This window comes from Odocoileus virginianus, chromosome 23 (genome assembly GCF_023699985.2).
Source record: "Odocoileus virginianus isolate 20LAN1187 ecotype Illinois chromosome 23, Ovbor_1.2, whole genome shotgun sequence".
NCBI classification, from domain to species: domain Eukaryota; kingdom Metazoa; phylum Chordata; class Mammalia; order Artiodactyla; family Cervidae; genus Odocoileus; species Odocoileus virginianus.
In genome coordinates this window covers 6,955,060-6,975,424 of record NC_069696.1, presented here as the reverse complement: position 1 = coordinate 6,975,424, position 20,365 = coordinate 6,955,060, and the positions used below count along the sequence as shown (strand labels likewise).

General features: G+C 54.7%; 1 protein-coding gene across 8 annotated transcripts in view; it reads left to right on the top strand.

The window, feature by feature from the left end:
• The first annotated feature begins 958 nt into the window (after positions 1 to 958).
• CSNK1E (casein kinase 1 epsilon) overlaps positions 959 to 20,365 on the top strand; it is a 36,738-nt gene continuing 17,331 nt past the window's right edge. For 2 of the 8 annotated variants that reach the window (XM_070453323.1, XM_070453326.1), the window contains exons 1-2: positions 12,534 to 12,818; positions 16,263 to 16,347. In XM_070453323.1, coding sequence (XP_070309424.1) covers positions 16,272 to 16,347 — 76 coding nt within the window. In that variant the 5' untranslated portion in view covers positions 12,534 to 12,818; positions 16,263 to 16,271. Of the gene's footprint in view, positions 1,033 to 12,526; positions 12,819 to 12,939; positions 13,026 to 14,477; positions 14,812 to 16,262; positions 16,348 to 20,365 lie in introns of those variants that run through there. The other 6 variants (XM_070453321.1, XM_070453322.1, XM_020896473.2 and 3 more) reach the window with 6 other exon arrangements.

Here is a 20,365-nt window from a genome sequence, read left to right as displayed (position 1 = left end):
TTTCCCATGCAGGAAATTGTGTTTTGCTTTAAAGGACAACTAAGCCTGCTGTCACCACTCACTTACAGCCTGCTTTTATTCTCTTAATATTTTAACATATTTCCTTGTATGCTTAGCTGTTTGTAAACACAACTCTTAGATGGTTGCATAATATTCGATTGGGTGTGTTTGTGCTCTTCACCTAACCCGGGTGTTCCAAGTTCACCACAATAAAGAACACCACAGGGGACACATGTGCCTGAATGGCTTCCTCAAGACAGATTTTCAGAATGAAATCCCGAAGCCCAAGGGCCACACCTTTTCAAGGGACTTGGAGAGGTGAACCTCTTGGTGCTCTTGATTTTTGCCACCATTTTGCTAGAATTTTCAACACTGAACTTCGCCAAGTATAAACAAGCTCTGATCATACAAAGAAGATGGAAACAGTTCCTGACTATTGCTGTCAGATGCCAGGTAATTTTCTCTGACACCCAAGGGCTGGAATCACCCTTCTTGGCCATTCACTCACACCCTTTAGCAGGAGGTAGGGTCAGAAGGTAGTACTGAGAGGGGGGTAGGAAATGAAGAAAATACTCGGGGGGAATCACAGGCCACCCCCGTCCCTCCGATCATTCCTTACCCCAGGTGCTGTGAACCTGTAATCTGAGAACTCAGCAGTTCTGTGTAAGCAGAGGGATTGGGGGGGTATTGGGGGGTGGTGGTGGGCCCCTCCCCCCTCGTCTCAGTCCGCCCACCCCCGAGGGTCGCACTTTGGAGGCACCGCTGATGGATGGCAGGGGCCCCAGTCCGAATGAGGTGTGCGTGTCGGGGGAAGTGTCCCCAGCACCTCACCCCGCAAACACGAGAATCACGAATCCCCGCGGGCCTGGAAGCGGGGGCGTGGCCGGGAAGTCGGGGGCGGGACCGATCTGGGACGTCACGGCCCCGCGCCTGGCCGGCTCCCTCCTTCCTGCGCGCGGCGCCCTCGCGGAGTTCTCACCTGGAGGGACAGGTGTGCGCATCTCGCATCGGAGGCCAGCCCACGAGTGTCAGGTGAGTGTCCGCAGGAGCTCCAACGGTGGGGGCTGAGAGGAGGGTCTGGGGTGGGAATCCTCACTGGATGCAGAAAAGAGCCTGGTTAAAGAGCGAAGCTGGTCCGGCCTATGAGGAGGTACTGGTTTCTCCCCAAACTCCTACTGTATCTCTTGTTTATAGTCACGTTGTATTGAAAACGTAGACTTCGGAGGGATTTGAAGGAGGGGAAGCTGACGGGGAAACAGCAGATTTCCAAATATTTCAACCACAAATTATTATTTTTTTACACGATAACTTTTTTTTTGTTGTAAAAGTAACAGACACTGATTGACTCTTTGGCAACTGAATAAAAGTAGGAAAGAAATCACCCATGGTACTAACACACAAGCAAAACAACTGTGGCTATTTTGATGTATTTCCTTTCAATCTTTTTTCCAGAGGCAATCACTGTAATGTAACTTTATCATCCTGTATGTACAGTTTTTATGTCTTCCCCTCTTAACATTGTGTCATACGCATTTTCTTGTGTTGTTATTAGTCATTCCAGTATGTATAATCATTATTTTTAATGGCTGCATAATGTTACATTTGAAGGATGGGCCATAGTTGCGTACCATTCTGAACACTTGGAGGAAGGATTAGAAGGGGAGACAGAGATGTATAATAGAAAGAACATGGGCTCTAGGTCAAGCAGGCCTTCAACAAGGGAATCTTGGGAAAGATCTTTGCTCTCTCTAAGCATCAGTTTCCACATCTGGGAAATGGCTATATAAATCTGTTTCCCCAGGGTATTGTGAGGATTAGGTGAGCTAATTTATGTAGATAATCCCCATCTCCCACCCAGCTCCCATGGTTCTGGCAGAAAAAGGGTCCACATGTTTGTGAGTTTGGAGGAAGGATTTGGACCAGTGGAAACTGCTCTATGAGTGGAGTAGAGGAAGAGCTGGGGAGGGAGAATGGGTTCTTGGGAAAAACCCCAGAATGCAGAGGCCTCTGGGTCTGGGAAAGATGGGCATGGCCATCCACTCTGTTTGGGCCAGGCACAGACAGGGCCCCTAAGGCCCCGGTGGCAACCTCCAACCTCACAATGGATTCATAGGTTCAAGTCCTTGGGACAGCTTCTGGAAAGAGTTCAGAGTGAGCGGATTGAAAGAAAAGTAGAATGGGCAGAAGGGAAGCTTAGTAGTCAACCCCTTGTACAGATAAGGAAACTGAGGCTCGGGCACTCGTGATTTGTTCAGGATCCACACGGGCAGCAGTAACAGAGCATGTGTGGAGTCCCAGGCTCCTAATACCCTCAGGGGCCTCCACACCAGAGACTACTCAGTGTAGGAGGAGGAAGAGGTCAGGGCTGAGTCACCAGCTGCACTTATACCAGGCTAAGTTGTGCTTAGAGAAAACAGATGTCTCTGTTCTTCGAGCCTCCATTTTCTCATCTGTCAAATGGGGAGAATAACTCCTCACCTACCTACTTAATACCCACTGCCAGGCCTGCCTATCCACAGCTAGCCAGCGCCTCCTTCCACTTTCAGGGACATAGTCTGTCTCTGGTCATACACCCTCACCCTGAGCCCCTCATCTTCTTGACCTCTAGCCATCTTCAGGGGGGTGGGAGCTGGGAACTTGTCAGCTGCGCTAGACTGTGGCCACACTTCAGTTAGAGTGGGAAATCCACACTCCCTGAATCATCTGCATGATTTCCTGACCTGGGATGTTCTGTTCTATGTTTCTAATTTGGCTCTCCCGTAATGTACCCCGACAGCCTGCTCTCACTGGATGAGAAGGACTCTGAACCCTGGCAGGAACTCCTGAGGACTAAGTAAATCTTGTACTGAGGGTCTACAATCATCTGAGGCTCTCTCTTTTCTTTTTTCATCTTGGCCAGAGCTTTGATCCGGAGCTTTCAGGATCTTAGTTCCCCAATCAGGAATCAAATCCCCCGGGTCCTTGGCAATAGAGACGAAGAGTCCTAACTACTGGACCATTAGGGGAATTCCCTTGAGGCTGTCTGTTTCTGCCAGGCCTGTCAGGACAGTAATGAGGGTGTCAGGGTACCTGTAGCAATTGGGTGTCTGGGATCACTGATGTTCTGAAACAGAATCGGGGAAGTCACCTTCCAATTCACAGATAAGAACTTGAGAACTAATACTTGTTGAGAGCCTCATTTGCCAGCCTCTTGTTCTAATTGCTTTTGAGCCATACTATGAAATTGTCACCTTACTGTTCCCATTTTACAGATGGTGAAACTGAGGCACAAAAAGTTAAATAAATTACCCACATGGTGCCAGGATTCAATCCTGGGCATGCTAACTTAAGTGTCTGTTCCCATTACTGCTGCCTCTTTAGCCTACAGTGGTGTCTGATTTGATGCACACCTGTTTTTCCAAATACATGTCTGTTGTCATCTTCTGCCTGGACCATCAGGGCTTTCTGGGATGTTGATATCCTGCTGACGTCCTGTTGATATCCTTAACCCTGTTCACACTGATTTCTAATGACTCATTCTGGGTTCTGAGTCTCCTGCAACTGACACACTCCATCGGAGGAGGGCCCATCACAAGGCCCAGACCAGGCCTGGCTCTGCTTCCTGTAACTGAGTTGGTAATAACTGCACATATCAATATGTGTCAGGCTCTGGCTACAGACTTTTTGTCCATCACCCCTTTTAATCCACTTGAGTGTTATTACTACACCAATCCCTGAGATGATGAAATGAGGCTTAGGAAGGTTCTATAAACTCACCCTGCCACATAGCCCAGAAGTAGCTGACTGAGGACTTGAATCCAACTAGTTAAAGCAGGGTCTCTACCATCACTGCCTCTCAAGTGAGAACTCATTGCAAGGGTCCTAAACACTAATGCAGACTTTGGCTGAATACCCAGTCTGTACAGATAGTTTTAAACATGCCTTTTGTATTTAAATGTACGTCTGTTTGTTATAACTTAAGTGTGTGTGTGTATATATATATATATTATCTGTGTTAATGAGTGTGTGTGTGCTGTGCGCACTGTCTCTTCAGTCGAGTCTGACTCTTTGCGACCCTATGGACTGTAACCGGCCAGGCTCCTTTGTCCATGGGATTCTCCAAGCAAGAATACTGGAGTGGGTTGCCCTCCTCCAGGGGATCTTCCTGACCCAGGGATCGAACCCATGTCTCCTGAAGTTCCTGATTTGCAAGCAGATTCTTTACTGCTAAACCACTGGGGAAGCCCCAATGTGTGCATTATAAAACAAACATTAAATTAGAATACTTAGGGAATTCCCTGGTGATCCAGTGGTTAGGACTCCACACTTTCATTGCCAAGGGCTCAGGTTCAATCGCTGGATCAGGGAACTAAGATCCCACAAGCCATCCAGCATAGCCAAAAATAAATAAATAAAAATAAAATAGAATGTTTAGAAGGCTAAGGTGAATAAGAATACAAATTCCATTTTTTCTCTTCCCACACCCCAGTGGGTCGCTGCATGAACAGGTATCTACCCTGGACATAACCACCTTAATGGGCCCCAGAATCCTCTGGATGCTTCCAGAGTGGGTGAGCAGACTCATTCAGTGGGGGCCTGAGATACATGGGCAGGTCCAAGTTGGCCTGAGGGAGACAAAGGCAGAATGGGGCCCAGTCCCCGAGGATAGGGTGAGGCTCCAGGGTGGATCTGGGAGGGTAAATTGAGCCTTTCATAGCCTTTATGAACATTAGGTCAGATTCTCCTGGGCGCTCTCAGAGTTTTGAGCTGTGAAACAGGTGGGGCCACCTCCAGCTCCCAGGATTGTAGAATTCAACGAGGTTCAATCATGAGTGCCCTAGTGCAGCCGCTGGCACATTGTGTATCCAATAAATGTCAGTTTGCTAGTTCAACTCCTGTCTCTTCTTTTCACCCATGTGTAGAACCTGAAGCTGCTCTGAGCTAACAGTGGATAAACCCCCTATTTAGCTGTTTTGGATTGGTGACCCTACTGACCTCCACCTTCCTTTTCAACCTTCTATCTAGAGGGAGAGGGATCCTGGGTGCCATTTGACTGGTCTCCCCACAGTGGCTCCCCAACCCCCAAATATCTGAGGTCCCTTCCATAGGGCATTCACTTGGGCTATTCTTCTTTAGCTTCTGTCTCCTCGCCACCCTCAAATCCTACCCACTTTCAAGACCCACCTCCCCAGTGGCGACTCCTGAGTCTCTGAAAGGGCTGGGGCTCAGTGCGCTTAGAAGGGGACTCAGGGACTTGTCTGGATGCTGTATGTGCGCAACACCTCACTTGAATTTAAGAAAACCCAGGTTGTACATCTCATAGAACACCCCAGTGGAGGGCGAGGGGGTGGCTGGCCACCGTTTGGTGCCTCTGCCGACCGCAGGCCACGTGGATCTGTCTGGCATTGTTAGTCCATCTTTTTTCTTCAGTATACCTAGACTCCCCACCTGGATTGTCAACTCCTGGCGAACAGGGTCCGGTGAGCACCTCTCAGGCCCTGCGAGAAGTTGGCATCAGGAAATGTTTATGGACAGGCATGTGACACAGTGAAGAGATGATGAGTCGCAGCAGCTATGCTGAGTTGAGAAGTGTTGTGGGAATTGGGATTATTAGCCGTGGCAATCATCGTAATTCCCGTGGCCTGGCTAATGAGTGGTTGTGTATCCTGGGGACGGGATTCCTTGGATTCCCAGAGGCTGGAAGGTGCGAGTTTTGGACAGAGTCAACAGCAGTGTGAACAACGGAGGTTGTGCCTTGTTCAGAGGGGCCAGGTGAGCCCAGAGGGGCGGCCAGGGGACAGGCTGAGTTGTCGGAAGGGAGTGGATGGGAGTGGGGGGTGGGGCTAGAGGCAGGGTGATGTGGTCCTTTGGTGATGCTGGGGTATTTTTAGTGCTCACTGTGCCTTTGGGACACGTGGCAGACATTCCTAACTCCTCTGGGAGTTGATTTCCCTTAAGAAGACAGCAGCATAGGAAATGCTGAGAGAGGGTGTGCCCCCGCCAAAGGGCGGGCAAGAGCCCACCACAAGAAGGCCCGGAGAGGGAGAGGAGAAACCACAGGCCTGTCCCTGAGGGGAGGCTGTCAGGCAACATCTGGCCCAGGGATGGAAAGTGCCCAGCCCCGCCTCCACCCCCACGACCACACAACCGGGCAGAGTTCGCTCATTGCACAAATATTTATGGACACCCAATACCAACTGAGGGCCCACGGGGGCAGCTACAGGAGGGGTCCTTTCTCTAGGAGATTATGTTCACGAGCATTAAAAATAAACAAGCTAATGTGTTCAGCCTCTAGCAGTTCCATAAAGACAATAAAGTCAGGGTGATCCAGCAAAGAGAGCCGGAGGACAAGGCGGCCTGCTTTAGATTGTGTGATCGAGGAAGGCCTCCGTGAGGAGGTGACTTTTGAGTTGGGTGTTGAACCACAAGTAGGAGGCAGTCACTGAAGACCTGGGTGGTGGAGATCATTGTAGGTAGAAGGAGCGGAGGGTGAGGGGCCCTGACGTGTGACAAAAGGAAAGACAAGGAGGAGAGAGGTTCAGGGTGAGACCTGAAAGGCAAGTCGGGGCCAGACTGTGGCAGGCCTGGGAGAGAACGTGGATTTCACGCCGCTAGAAGGAGCTGTGATGTATTTTCAGTAGCAGAGGGACACGACTTCAGCATTAACAGACCAGTGTAGTGTCCAAGTAATTCAAGCCAGGTTCAGAACACAGTTGGGAGGCAGGGCTGACAGGAAGTGCACGTGTTTTGAATATGGGGGTGGTGATGGGAAGAGAACCCTTTCCCACTGGGCCCAGATGTGTGTGACCTCAGGTGTTTCTTAACAGACTGCCCAAATGTAGAATGTGTAGGCCATTCCCCATCCAGTCCAGCCTTGAGTTTATGGACAGGAAGACTGAAGAAAGAGCCTTACAGGTCTCCTTGTCCAGCCCTCTGGGTAGGGGCTGTGAATTCCAAGGTCCCACTGAAATTCAAGCCTCCTGGCCCCGGTCCAGCCACTTGCTGCCCTGCCCTGCTGCCTCTTGGCTGAAGCTGGCAGAGGAGGGAGGAATCACTGCCGGAATGACCTGACTAGTCATGACGATGTGGTAAGGTCACCCAGAAGAAGCGTGGCAAAGCAGTGGAACCTGGAGAGGGCAGGCCAGGGCAGGGCAGACCTGTAGGAGCAGCCAGGGGGTGAGGGGGACATCCTGGAAGGGTCTGGGGCAAAGGGCCAGGGTGAATGGAATAAGGCAGCATTTTCAGGCTAGCATGCCTGAGGACAACCTCTGAGAGCAGAGCCTATGTGGGCCACTGACCCTTGGGGGTCTCAGGAAAGACACGAGTAGGAAGACCCCAGATAAACTTCTCCTAGAACCAAGAACACAGGTGTAGACAGAGAGTGGGCGGGGCCAGTGACTCACCTGGGCCCAGCTAGGCCTGTGTCCTTCCAGCCCACCCACCCCAAAGGGACTGGTGGCGGCCCCTCCAAGGGGAGGTAAGGTAAGGAAAGAAGAAGGAATCCAAGACAGGCCTGTGTTCGCTCCCTAACTGCTCCTTAGAGCAATCAATAGCATCAGCATCTTCCTCTTATTCAGGGCTTTTTCTGCACTAAGGTGTTCTGTGCATGCCCATCTGTATTATCCCCACTTTACAAACGAGGCTCAGAGAGTTGAAGGAATTTTCCTAGGGTCACACAGTTCGAAAGTACCAAAGTCAGCTTTTTAACCATTGTGGTCTACTGTCTCAGACTCCTTCTGTGACCTTGAGCAAGACTCCCCAAGCCCCAGGCTCTCTGCCTGTGAAATGATGGAGTTGGAGTAAATGTGCCCCATGAGGCCCCCTGTTTCTCCACTGGGGTCCAGAATGGATTCTCCGGTAGAGGGGCTTGGTGGTCTGATGGAGGGGACCAGGGTCCTGTCCTGGAGCTGTGTTCTTCACCAGCCTGGGCAAGGTAGTTAAGAGCATAACTCTGCCAGGCCACTATCTCTGCGGAGGATACATGTGAAGATTGAATGCAGGTAACAAGGCTCAGGGAGGGCCTGGCACATAGTAGGTGCTCAGTAAGTGATAGCTCTTAGTGTAGTCTCAGAGCTAGCGAAGGCTGTCCTTTCACAATCCAACCGTTCACTCCTTCAGCACGTATTTGTTAAATCCCTTCTGTGTGCTGGAAGGACATTAGTCTTGATACTGGTGACCTAGTGATGACCCCAAAGAGTTTAACTCCTTGCCTTCTGATATTCCAGTGGGGGAGGCAGACCAAAAAAAAAAAAAAAAAAATCAAATAAATACCATATAAAATAAGGTGGATAGTGATAAGTGCCAGGACTCACTGGGAAAGACCCTGATGCTGGGAAAGATTGAGGGCAGGAGGAGAAGGGGGCGGCAGAGGGTGAGATGGTTGGATGGCATCACCGACTCGATGGACATGAGTTTGAGCAAGCTCTGGGAGATGGTGAAGGACAGGGAAGCCTGGTGTGCTGCAGTCCATGGGATCACAAAGAGCCAGATACGACTTATCGACTCAACAACAAAGTGCCAGGAAACAAAATGAAGCAGAAAAGGAGAGGGAGAGGGAGGCAGTGTCTGGAGGAGGGTGGGGGTTGGCGGGGGTGGATCTTACATCAGGACTGGAAGGCCTCCCTGTGAAAGGGACTTGAAGGTCCTGACCTGAGCGAGGGAGGCTGATCCCTGTGGGAAACATGTCCTTGGCAGCCAGAGAGCCAGGCCTGAGATCCTGAGGCTTTGGGGCAGCCTTGGGGGACAGATTGTGTAGGGTCATTTTTTTTTTAATGGTTCTTTTTTTTTTAATTCATTAAAAAAAATAATTTTATTTATTTATTCATTGTTGGATGCGCTGGGTCTTCCGGCTGTGTGGGCTTTTCTCTAGCTGCAGAGAGTGAGGGTTAGTCTCCAGTGGTGGTGTGCGGGCTTCTCATTGCTGTGACTTCTCTCGTAGAACACGGGGGAGCCTGGGCTTCAGTAGTTGCGGCTCCCGGGCTCTAGAGCACAGGCTCAGAAGTTGTGGCTCACAGACCCAGCTGCTCCGCTGCATGTGAGATCCTCCGAGACCAGGGATCAAACTGTGTCCCCTTCATTGCCAGGTGTATTCTTTACCACTGAGCCACCAGGGAAGCCCCCATAATTCACTTTTTCAATATTTTCTTGGCCACACAGCACAGCATGTGGGATTTCAGTTCCCTGACCAGGGATCAAACCCTCATCCCTGGCATTGCAAGCTCTTAAGTCTTAACTACTGGACCACCAGGGAAGTGCTATGTAGGGTCATTTTAAGGCCCCTCCCTGCTTCATGGTAAATCTACAGTGCCCTCCCCCTGCCCCAAGATTCAGGTTGCAGGTGCCTTGGGGGCGATACTGAAATCTTTCTCCTCATCATTGGGCACCACAAGCTTCCCAGCCCAGGGCTCTGGATTATCAGAAAAATCGGTTCAAGCTCTCAGGAATGGCTGCCCCTGACCCAGTAAAGAGGAACTGAAACCCAGAGCTGGACTCAGTGATTAGCTCTTCACTGACATCTTTTGTCCCAGGCCTGATTGCATTTTCTGGGTGGGTGGGTTGGTAAGGGTGTATAGGGAGGGGAGCTAGGGGAACTCCAGCCTGACACATCCTTGGGCTTTAAAGTTGGGCATTAAGTCCTGGGAGGAATCATTGAGAATCCAGTCTGGAACCCAGCCTCAGGCCCAGAGGCTGCTAGATAGAAGTTTTCCTTCCCTTTGAATCACCCCCCCACCTTGGCTGGGTTTTTCGTCCCCTCAGTTTTCTCCTGAGAGCTAAGAGGCAAAGTTCTTTAAAAGGACCCATGGGTGGTGTCAGAGGGAAGAAAGAAGGGGAGAACTTGGGCCCACGGAACAGCTAATTGGAAGGGGGTGTGGGGAGCATTCTTCTGAGGGAAAGACTGGGTGGGGACAGAGGGGAGAGGCTGGGGGCAGGCCTCGAGGCAAGGAGTCGGTCTGAAGACTGGTTGACCAGGATCAACAGTGGTGTGTGTGTGTGGAGGGGGGTCAGTTACAAGTTTTGGGATGGGAGGAGACATGTGACAAGACTGGTACGGGAAGCTGGGCCATCTGACTGTTATGTGTGTGCGTATTAGTTGCTCAGTCATGTCTGACTCTTGGCGACCCCATGGACTATAGCCCGCCAGGCTCCTCCGTCCATGGGATTCTCAGGCAAGAATACTGGAGTAGATTTTCATTTCCTTCTCCAGGGGATCTTCCTGACCCAGGGATCAAACCCAGGTCTCCTGCATTACAGGCAGATGCTTCACCATCTGAGCTACTAGGGAAGCCCCTAGTTAATGTGTACCTGGAGGCAAAGGTGAGGAGCCTCAGATTTCTCTCCCAACCAGGAAAAGGATAGAGGAGGATTCCATCTCCTCTATTGAGAATTGAGAGGATTAAATGAGATAGTAGCTGCTGGTTGGGGGGCGGGGGATTATCAGTCCCTTTTTGGAGAGAGAGAGCTAGGAAACAGGGCCATGTAGGAAGCCTGGGATGGTTGGCGGTGATGGAGAGGACAGTGGTGTATCCACCCTGCTTAGTGGTGCCAGGGGAGGCCCTCTGCCTGGGGACCCAGGCCTGGCACCTTGTCTTACTCAGGAGAACCTGCAGTCACAGGCAGGGTTGGCCTCCCTGGACTCTGGAAGCAGGATTCAGGGTTGATGAGGTTGGGTTGGAAACAGATGACAACGGAAGGGCCTTGGTAGCCAAGCCTGGAGGCTGGCTTCTAGGACAGGTCACACTTGGGGGCCTCCAGGAGATGAAGGAGTCATCAAAATGGGCAAAACAAAGCTGACATGAGGAAACCAGGGCCCTTGAGCTGTGACCAAGTGGGTGGCTGCCACCCAGGCCGGCTAAGTGTGGCCAGGGCCCAGGGTGAGTTTGGGCCCAGAGTGGCAGTTCTCCCAGTACTTCAAGAGAAGTAGGGAATACAGACCTGTCATCTAAAAATCTTTCCTTTTTTAAAAATTTTATTCATTTATTTAGCTTTGCCAGGTCTTAATTGCCGTGTGTGGGAGCTTTCATTGCAGTGTGTGGGATCTAGTTCCCCAGCCAGGGATTGAACCTGTGCCCCCTGCATTGGGAGCATGGAGTCTTAACCCCTGGACCACCAGGGAAGTTCCAAATCTTTCCATTTTAAAACTCTGGGAATCAGTTAACAAAGCAAAAGAAGTAACAACAAAAAGCACCACGCAGGCCAGGCAAAGCCTACCACTTTTGGCCGGTGACGCTCTCTGGCAAAAGTGGCGCTGAGGGCAGGTCCCCGGTTGAATGCCCCAGACCTCTCCTGGAAGACTTGTCCTCACTCTCCTGCTCCTGGAAGCGAGATCGTGACAGACTCAGTTTCCCAGGGCCTGATGGGAGAACAGAGACATCTTGGGCTGTGTGGCCCTGGGCCAACCCCTTCCCCTCTCTGGATTGCGGTTTCCTGGGCTCTAAAAGAACCCAGTCTGTGGGGCTTCTGCCAGTTTGGAGACTGTGTGACTAAGTCCTCAGGCTCGAAGGAAGATGCGATTATTATTGACGTGACTCTTCCCACCAACCATGCTTCTGGGATTGGATGCAGCGCACTCCAGCACTTGTGTGTCCACAGCCATGAATGGTTGTGTGTCATAATTTGGAGCTCTGCATGGTACAGTGTAAATATCATTGTGTTAATAACCCTGCCCTGGAAGCTTTCATCCCCTGCTCTGGAAGCCAGTAGGAAGCCATAATTAATTCTTGGTGACCTGGGGAGGGCTGCAGGTGAGGAAACCTGAGCCCAGAGCTGGGAGGCAATGTGGCTAAATGTGCACCACTTGGGGGACCCTGACTCAAGTGTTGGTTCCAGGGCAGGGAAGGCAGGAACCAACCGGTGCCAGGCCGTTCCTGTGTGGGTGGGTCATTAAACGTGTGAGGACAGGATTGGGTTTGAGGTCAGCCCTGTGCCCACGGGTTTGAGCGGGTTTGAGTTGCTGCAAGAGGAGGAAGGCAGACGAGAAAGGTCGCTTTTGATTTCTTCTACGGAGGGGAGAAAGCAGCACAGCCTTGGCTACCTCTCTGGGCCTTTTGTCAACGTCCCTCCATCTCCTGCTGTCTTGTCAAATAGTTGGCCCCTGAGTCAACCTGGCCTGCGTGCTCAGCAGCACTCAGAGCCCTGAGGCGGAGCAAGCCCTCAACTCTCTAAACAATCTCCTTTTGCAGTAACTCACATAAACACCGGCCTTCGGAGGGGCCCACTGCTAGGGTGTGAGAGGAGACAGAACCCGGCAGAGGGGAGAGGACGGTCTGGGGTTAGAAGACCCCAGCTTTGGGGGCGCCTCCTCCTCCCCACCCCCACCCAGGTTTTTCCACCTGTGCCCCCCACTGGATCAGTGGTGTCCGTGCCTGTGTGCGCTTCCCGGCCCCACACGGAAGACCCCGATCCGGGAAGGCGCTCCTCGTGAGGCTAGGGGCGCGGGACCGTGTCCGGGAGCAAGGGGGGGCGCGGGCCCTTTAAATCCTCCGAGGCGGCGGCGGCGGGTCGGGGATGACATCAGCGGGCGGGCCCGGGGCTCAATGGGAGCCGGCGGGCGCGCGCCGGGCGGGAGCGCGCGAGCCGGCGGCGGGGGCGGTCGGGCAGGAGGGCCCGGAGGAGGGAGGCGGCGGCGGCTGCGGCGGCGGCGGCGTTGAGAGCCAGATCCTGAACCCGGCCGGGGCGAGCGGAGCGGAGCGCGGCGGCGCGGCGGCGGCGGCGGCGGCTGGGCCGGGAGAGGCTGGCGCGGCGGGCGGCTCTGCAAATCCTCCGGCATCCGCCCCGGCGGGTCGCCCCCGCCTGCGGCAGCCCCCCGAGCAGCGGCCCGGCACCGGCGCCTTCCCGGCGGGGTAAATATTGGGGGGCCGCGGGCCGGCGGAGGGGCGCAAACCTGGGGGGAAACGGGGCTCCCTCCGCCTCTTTGTTTTTGCGCGAGAGGGAGGGGGGAGAGGGCGGACACACGCGCGTTCGCACTCGGGTATGGGGGGGCTGCCCGGGCGCCGCCCGCTCGGCCCGGCGAGGACAAAGGCGCGGCTGGGGACGAGGAGGAGAGGAGGGTGACTATTTTGCAGGCTTGCCCCGGGGACCCCCCCACCCCCAGTCCGGCTCGTCTCTCTCTCCCCAGCTGGACCCTTCAAGGCCCCGGCCAGCCGAGGCGGCCACCCCTGGCTGCGATTTGAGGACGCTGACGCGTGGTGGGGGGGGGTTGGTCCGGGACTGGGGTGCCGGGGACACCCTATTCTGTTGATTCGGGATTCTCGGCCAAACCCTGGGCTTCGATAGGCTTCACCAGCCCATCAGCAGCGCCCCCCACCCCTCCGCTCCTGGCTTGGGTGCTCCAGACCTGGGGGTCAGCAGGGCTGCTCCCGCGTGTTGGATGGGGGCGCTTGGGGGCCCTGGGGTGATGGGGTGTCTGGTCACCCAGCCACCGACTCTTGTTTTCCTTTGTGGAGAGAAAGAAAGGGGTGGGGGTTATTTATCAGATCGGATTCTCCCATTTCTGCCTGTGAGAAATCCATGTTTTGCAAGTCCCCGTGGAAGAGAAAACTATGTTTGTGCCCGGGTGTCTTTAGAGAGTGGATTCCCAAGCTCTTCACACCAAACTCAAAGTGGGGTGAGCCCCCTCCCCAACTTTTTCTCTTAGTTTTCTTGCATATATTCTTGGATCAGCCTTCCTCAGGAGAAGGATTTGGGGACAGGGCCAGGGGATCCCCAGTATCTTAAGTTGCACTCGTTCAATAAATGCCTATGTCTGGGGCTTCTTTGGCTGGCTGGCTGGGATGTCCCTCCAATTTTTATTTTAATGATCCAGGGAAGGAGGTGGGCAGGGAGTAAGAAAACTGCCCATGTGCCATTCAGCTTGGTAGTTTGTCTCATTTTTCTTAACCGGTTGAAACTCTGGAATCTTCACGTCCGCCTTTTTTATCCCCTTCATTTATTCCAGCGCCACCCCCCCTTCTTCCCCCCCCCAAAAGAAGCAGCAAAGAACTGGAAAGCCTCTCCCATTCCCGCCTCAAGTCTTTCTGCTCTCTGGGAGGCTTTTGGGAGGACAGTGCTGGGACAGTCTAGGCTCTCCTTGGGGCCCTGGCCCCTGGGGTGTAGGAGCAGCCCAGGGTGGGGGTAGGGGGTGGGTTGCCTGCAGGGCTAGTGGTTTGCACCCTCTCTTCTCCCCTTCTCTGCCGACAGCCGGGTGAGTGGGGAGGGGCTGGGGGGGTCATGTGCAGTGTATTTATGTAAGACACCCAGACGGGAGGGCATGGGTATTTATATAACCCGGCGTGGGTATTTATGTAATATAGGATGCGGGTGTATTTATGTTCCTTTCCGAACCTGCGGCTTCCCCGGCTGCCTTGTGTGGTCTCTGAATTGGCGTTGGCGGAAAACGGACTGGGGGGGTGGCGGTGTTTGTGTGTGTACACACCCGCGTCCCCCCGCCCCCACCCCCCACCCCGTGCCCTCCCCCCAGCGGGGCTCCTGGTACACGTCTGCGTTTCTTTCTTCCTTTGAAGTGTCCACACAGGATGGTGTGTGTGTGAGGTGTGTGGCGGGTGAGTTTCCCGCAAATGTGGAGTGGGTTCTCCTGGCCGCCCTGGCACCTCCGCTGAGACTGGCCGGGGCGTGTGGGCAGAGGCCCTTGGTGGAGAGCCCGGAGTTTGGCCGGCGCGGGGTGGAGGCTCCTTCCTTGTGACCACTGCTGAAGGGCTAGCGGCGGCTCCCTGGGAACTGGCGCTGGGGTGGACGTCTCTCCCGGGCAGGAGCTGTCGGCTCCTTGCCTCCACCCCGGTGGGCAGAGACTGACCACGACCTCGTGGAAGAAAGCTCTTCTCCCACCTCGCCTCCCAGGTGGGTCTGGCTTTCCTGGTCTTCCTTGGTGTGGGGAAGGGGCCGAGACTCTGGGCTGTTTTTCCCCCTTCCTGCGTGGCCCCCTGGCCCAGGCATGAGCGGGTGGGTGGGAAGCCGCCAGGTCGGGCAGCAGGAGCCCTGTCTGGGCCTTAGGGGAGGAGACTTGCTGCTGGAGGGCAGGCGGGCAGGCGGCATGACCTCCCTGGGCCTGAGTTCCCTGTCTATAGAGAGTGGCCCGTCTTCCTAGTTGTCCATACTGGCTGTGATCTTAGTGGACTCCCCCACAACCCTCTCCTTGTTTCATAGGCCCCCCAGAGCAAGACCTCGCCTCCCAGCCTTGGAGTTTCCTCCCCTGTTGGCCAGAACCTCGAATATGCCCAGATCTTTGCCCCAGGCCAGAGCAGAGGGGTCGCTCCCAGGGTGGTCCCTGCTAGCTCAGAGAGCTTGAGAGAGCTTGGACACCCAGGGTAGGGCACAGCAGGGAGGGAAGTGCTCAGATTGGCACTTTCCCCCCAGACCTCCTCTCATCCCAAAGAAGCTGACAGGCGGCTCAAAACTTGGCTTTGGTCCCCTCGGTTGCTCTGCAGGGCCTTCTTAGGAGACCCTCCAAGTCTTGAAAGTCAGCCCCAAACTGTCTGTTTATCCATAGAAGGCCGTGCAGAGAGTCCTATTGCAGTTCTTGGTGTTGCGAGGTTGAGAGAGGGAGAAGACTGGAAGCTGGATGTTCTGGGGGCCCCTTTCCGACCTTCCCCCTGAGTTGGGGAGATCTCTCTTTGCGGGGCCCAGTGAAAACTTGCAGAGTCTACCTCTGGGAAGACCCGTGCAGGTTGTGGAGACCTGGCCTTTGGTTCTTGGTGCTGGAAGCCTGGGGTGGGAATGGGGCCATTGGGACCCCATCATTTCCAAGTCCTAAGGGGGCTGAGGAACTCCTTTGGGGACCCTCCGTTCACTCTGTCCTCCTGTCCCTGGAGGCTCGAATTAGCTGGTGGTTGCCGTGGCAGCAGCCCCAAGGTGATCAGCTTCTCCATCTGCCCTCTCCATCACCCGCTCTGTCCTTGATTTTCCTTTCAGGGTCTTTGCCCATTGTGACTAGCCTGCCCTAAGAGGCTTCTATTGGAGGGTCCCCAAATGCATGTCCCCCGAGGAACTGCTTGCTTTGCTCTTTCCTCCTGCACCCTGTCTCCAACCCCCTTCTTCTGCCTGGCTACCCTGACACCTGTTCTGATAGCTTCACCACCTGTGGAGGCAGTTGGGCTACCTGACCCGTGGTTGCCCTTCAGGCAAAATGAGGCCAAATCCCTTCCAGGCCAGCCGGAGGGAGATTGCAGTGTCCCGAGTTTTTTCTTGTGGTTTTGCGGGACCTTTTTGGTGGGGGAGGGGTGGGGTCTGGGGGCTCACCCCCTTCCCAGCTCCCCTCCTCTCTGACCCTGTGTTTCTGCTTCCCTCCACAGGAGTGAACCATGGAGCTACGTGTGGGGAACAAGTACCGCCTGGGCCGGAAGATTGGGAGCGGGTCCTTCGGAGACATCTACCTAGGTGAGTGTTTCTGGCTCCAGCTCAGTGGGGTCTGAAGCCCCTGGGACAGCCCTGGGGGCTTGGAGGAAAGATGCCAAGATTTCATGCTCTGAAGCTCGAATGTGACTCTGTGTTTTGGTTGTTTGTCCCAGAACCATCCCAGGTGGGGAGGGAAGCCGCAGGCTGGGGGTAAGGCAGGCCGAGGGACTCCTCAGTCAGGGCAGGAGGGTGGGCATCTGGGATGTCAGTGCTGCCATCCAGGCTGCAGGAGGTATTTTTAACTCTGGGTTTCTAGCTGCAGATGATCTGGGTTTCCAGCTGGACGTGGGAAAGCCCAGGCTGGGTTAGCACCCCTGTCTTGTCTCCTGGGAAGAAGGATGCTGGTGGACAGAAGTGGCCTGGGCCGCTGTTGGCTTCCCCCGCTAGGCCCGCCCCCGCCCTGTGGTCTGGCTGCCTGGAATTCAGCCCAGGAAAACTTTGGAATGATGCAGGCTCTCCACTAACCGCGGGGGCGGGGGCGGGGGCGGGGGCGGGGGCGGGGGCGGTGGCGGTGGTCGTAACTTTTAGAATCTCTCTCCACGGATGTGCTTCCTGTTGAAAGGCTGAGCGTGGTCTCCTGTTGTTAAGTAAATCACTGACGTCTCACCCCACCCCTGTCCTTGACCCCCGAGAATGCAACTTTCTCAGCAGCCCTGGATGGGGATGGGGGTGGGGGGGTGAAGTCAGGAGGTGCGACCCTCCCTTGGCAGTTGTTGGTCCAGAGAGAGACTGTGTTGGTTGATCGAGAGTGGGAGTTGTTAGGGCGAGGTGGCAGCCCCTGGGGTTTCTCCCGGTCGCTGTCCCGGTGCTCTTGGCAGCATTTGTGCCTCTGTTTCCCTCCTGGAAAAAGAGTTGTTGGTCAGTTCTGTCCTGAGCGGAGGAAGCCGACAGGTCATTGTCCCTGGCTTGTTGCTTCAGACCTCAGAGGGTTTCTCTTAGCCAGTGGTCTGGGTCCCTGCCCTCTTGGGGTATGAGGGCTTCTCAGTGGGCCACTGCTTCCCCATCAAGGTCGGGGGAGACATGTATGCCTACATTCTTTAGGAAGTACTTGTGTTGCGAGCCCTGTGCGAATGTGGTCTCTGCTCACAGCCACCTCTGGGGACAATGCCGAGTTGTCCCCGCTTTACAGATCGAGACAGGGTGGAATGGTCACATTGGCCACCAGGACTTCTCTCCAAAATTAGAAAAGACAAGGCATTCCCTAGCAGTCCAGGGGTCAGGATTCTGTGCTTCAATATCGGGTGCAGTTTCGATCCCTGCTCAGGGCACTAAGATCCCGTGGGCCAAGTGGTGTGGCCAAAAAAGAAAAAAAAAAAAACAACAAACAAACAACTAGAAAAGGCAGACTTTCTACCCACAGCCCTCCAAGGAGTGAGAATGTAGAGGACAGGACGTGGGAGGGAGCCGTCAGACCTGGCTTGGTGCGGTCGGTGAGGTTTGTGTGATGCAGCAGGTTTGTTTGATGCTGCTGCCTGGCCGACCAAGGACTTCCAGGGGAAGTCTTCCATGGGGGAGAGCGTCTTGTAGGCTGGCAAGTGCCAGCCGGATGTGCACGTCATGGTCAGGCACCTAGTAGACCACCCTCCTGGAAATACAGCAGAGCCCAGGGCAGAGGGGGAGGGGACAGTGCAGGCTGATGGAAAGGTCTGCTCTGCGACTCCGAACTCCTGTGGGGGTGGGGGAGGGGCACTGGCTTGCATCCATACTTTTGCCCCAGGGCTCAGCACGTGGGGGTTCAGTGAAAGCCTCTGAAATGAAGGAATGAGGAAATGGGGGCTGTGACATGCAGAGGCCTGTGAAGTGGCCTCCTTCGTGGCAGGGGAGAAGAAAGTTGGGATGTGGGGGGTGAGTTCAGGTCTCCCGTCTATTTTTCATGGGCTTTGTAACCTGGGATAAGTCATTTTCTCTCTCTGAGCCCCAGCATTCCCATCTGTGAAAGAGGGAGTACCCCATCTCCTTCCTGTTTGTGAAATTGGGGTGGATATAAAGGGTCCTTTTATCGTGGCAGCTTCGGGCTCAGGACTGAAGCCTGGAGCCGATGGTTTAAGGCAACTTTTGGCAGGTGCACACCTGCTTCTAGACAATGCTGAACCCCAGGCCTTCTCTTTTGCAGAAGGGAAACTGAGGCCCCAAAATAGAGGGCAGCCCAAGGTCATTCAGAAAGCCAGTGTTCCTGGTCCTCCCTGGGACAGGACTTCTGTTTATCCAGTAATCATCTGTGTGTGTGACTCACTCAGTCATGTCTGACTCTCTGCAACCCCATAGACTGTAGCCCACCAGGCCCCTCTGTCCATGGGATTTTCAGGCAAGAATACTAAAGTGGGTTGCCATTTCCTTCTCTAGAGGATCTTCCCAACCCAGGGACCAAACCTGGGTCCCCCGCATTAGAGGCAGATTCCTTACCATCTGAGCCACCAAGGGAAACCTTAATTCCCAGTAATCATCTAGTTCATTTTAAAATCTAGGTCTGAGTTTACTCCTCCAATTTACTTTGGAATAAATTCTACCGGGCTCTGGGTACTGGCCTTTCTTTTCCTCGCTGTATGCCCTTGGACAAGGGATGACCTCTGCCAGCCTTGGCTTCTCTATCTGCAAGGTGGGGTCGTGGGACCCCCAGGGTGGCGAGAAGCAATGAGATCACGGCGCACAGACCCTCTGCACGTGCTCGACCCAGGAGTGGTGCTTTTCTGTGGTGTCTCCCAGCCTTCAGTCTTGGTTAGGATTTGCTACTGTCAGAGGAGCTGGGTCCTCTTGGGCCTGAGCGGGGGGCCGGGAGCCATTTCTCCACTGACTGTCCTGCCTTCGTCAGTGCACAGGCCGCGGGGACCCTGGCCTGGTGCAGTGTCCTGCCAGCTCCTTCCTGGGCCCCTCTCGCTCGCATGGGGGTGGCAGGGATTGTAGGGCCTGCCCGGCTGGCCTCGCTGACTCCCTTTGTTCAGAGCTCTGGCCACATTCTCGTCGCTGGTGCTGGCGCCAGGGCCTGACTCCAGATGGCCTCTGCAGGTGGGGCTGGGCGCGGCCTCCAGGCCCTGCTTTCCAGGATCGACCGAGGACAAGCACATGTGGCTTCCCGGCCTGTAGTAGTCCTCTTCAGGCTCCTCCTCCCTCGCCCTTGGCATTGCAAGGGGCTGGCTGGCAGGCGTGGCCCACTTTGTTAGGGCCTCACCTTGGCTGCGTGGGGTCTGGAGGTGGCCAAGCTTGTGCCACCTACTCTACCAGCTGCTGACCGGCTGCCCTCAGGAACTCTCTAGACCTCTCCTTAGTCTCTGGGCCTCAGTTCTAAATGGGGAGGGGATGGTGCGCCCCAGTGGGTGATTGTGGGGAGTGCTTCAGCCCCATCTTCCATCCAGCCAGGTGTCTGAGGGAGCCCCCACATGAGGTTGCTCATCCCCCTCCCCACCTAGAACTTGCCGAGGTCCCAGACCCTCAAGGGCTAGCCGGGCCGAGCCCTTCTCGGTGTCCAGGTTTGTTTTGCAGACTGTCTCATCCCGCCCCCCGCAGACCTGCTGTATCCCACCGAGGGGCCACCTCTGCTGTGCTCGCCTGGCACTTTGTACCCAGTCAAACTTCTCCACTGTCCCTGCCACAGAGGATGAGCTGGGCTCCTCCGAGGCGGGGCCGGCTCAGGGCTCAGTGTGTGTCTGTTGAGTGATGAATGAGATGCTAGGGAACTGAAATTGAGAAAAAAGCAGCGGCTCCAGAGATGAAGTTTCAGATCCTGGCTCTGCCCCAGCCGGTTCTGTGTGACCTCAGGCCAGTTACTTAACCTGTCTGAGCCTCAGGTCCCCAGCTGTGAGAAGTAAGGGAGGTCTGAGGGAGGACTTGGGACTTCCTGGTGAGAGTTCAAGGGCAGTGCGGGGATCTGGTGGGGGTGGTGGGACCCGGAGGCAGCTTGGCAGCAGTGGGAGTCAGACGCCTTTGCCTAACAGCTTAGGTCCCTGCTCGTCTTTGGTGTCTCAGTTTCCACACACATCGAATAGAGATACAAGCAGTAGTCCTT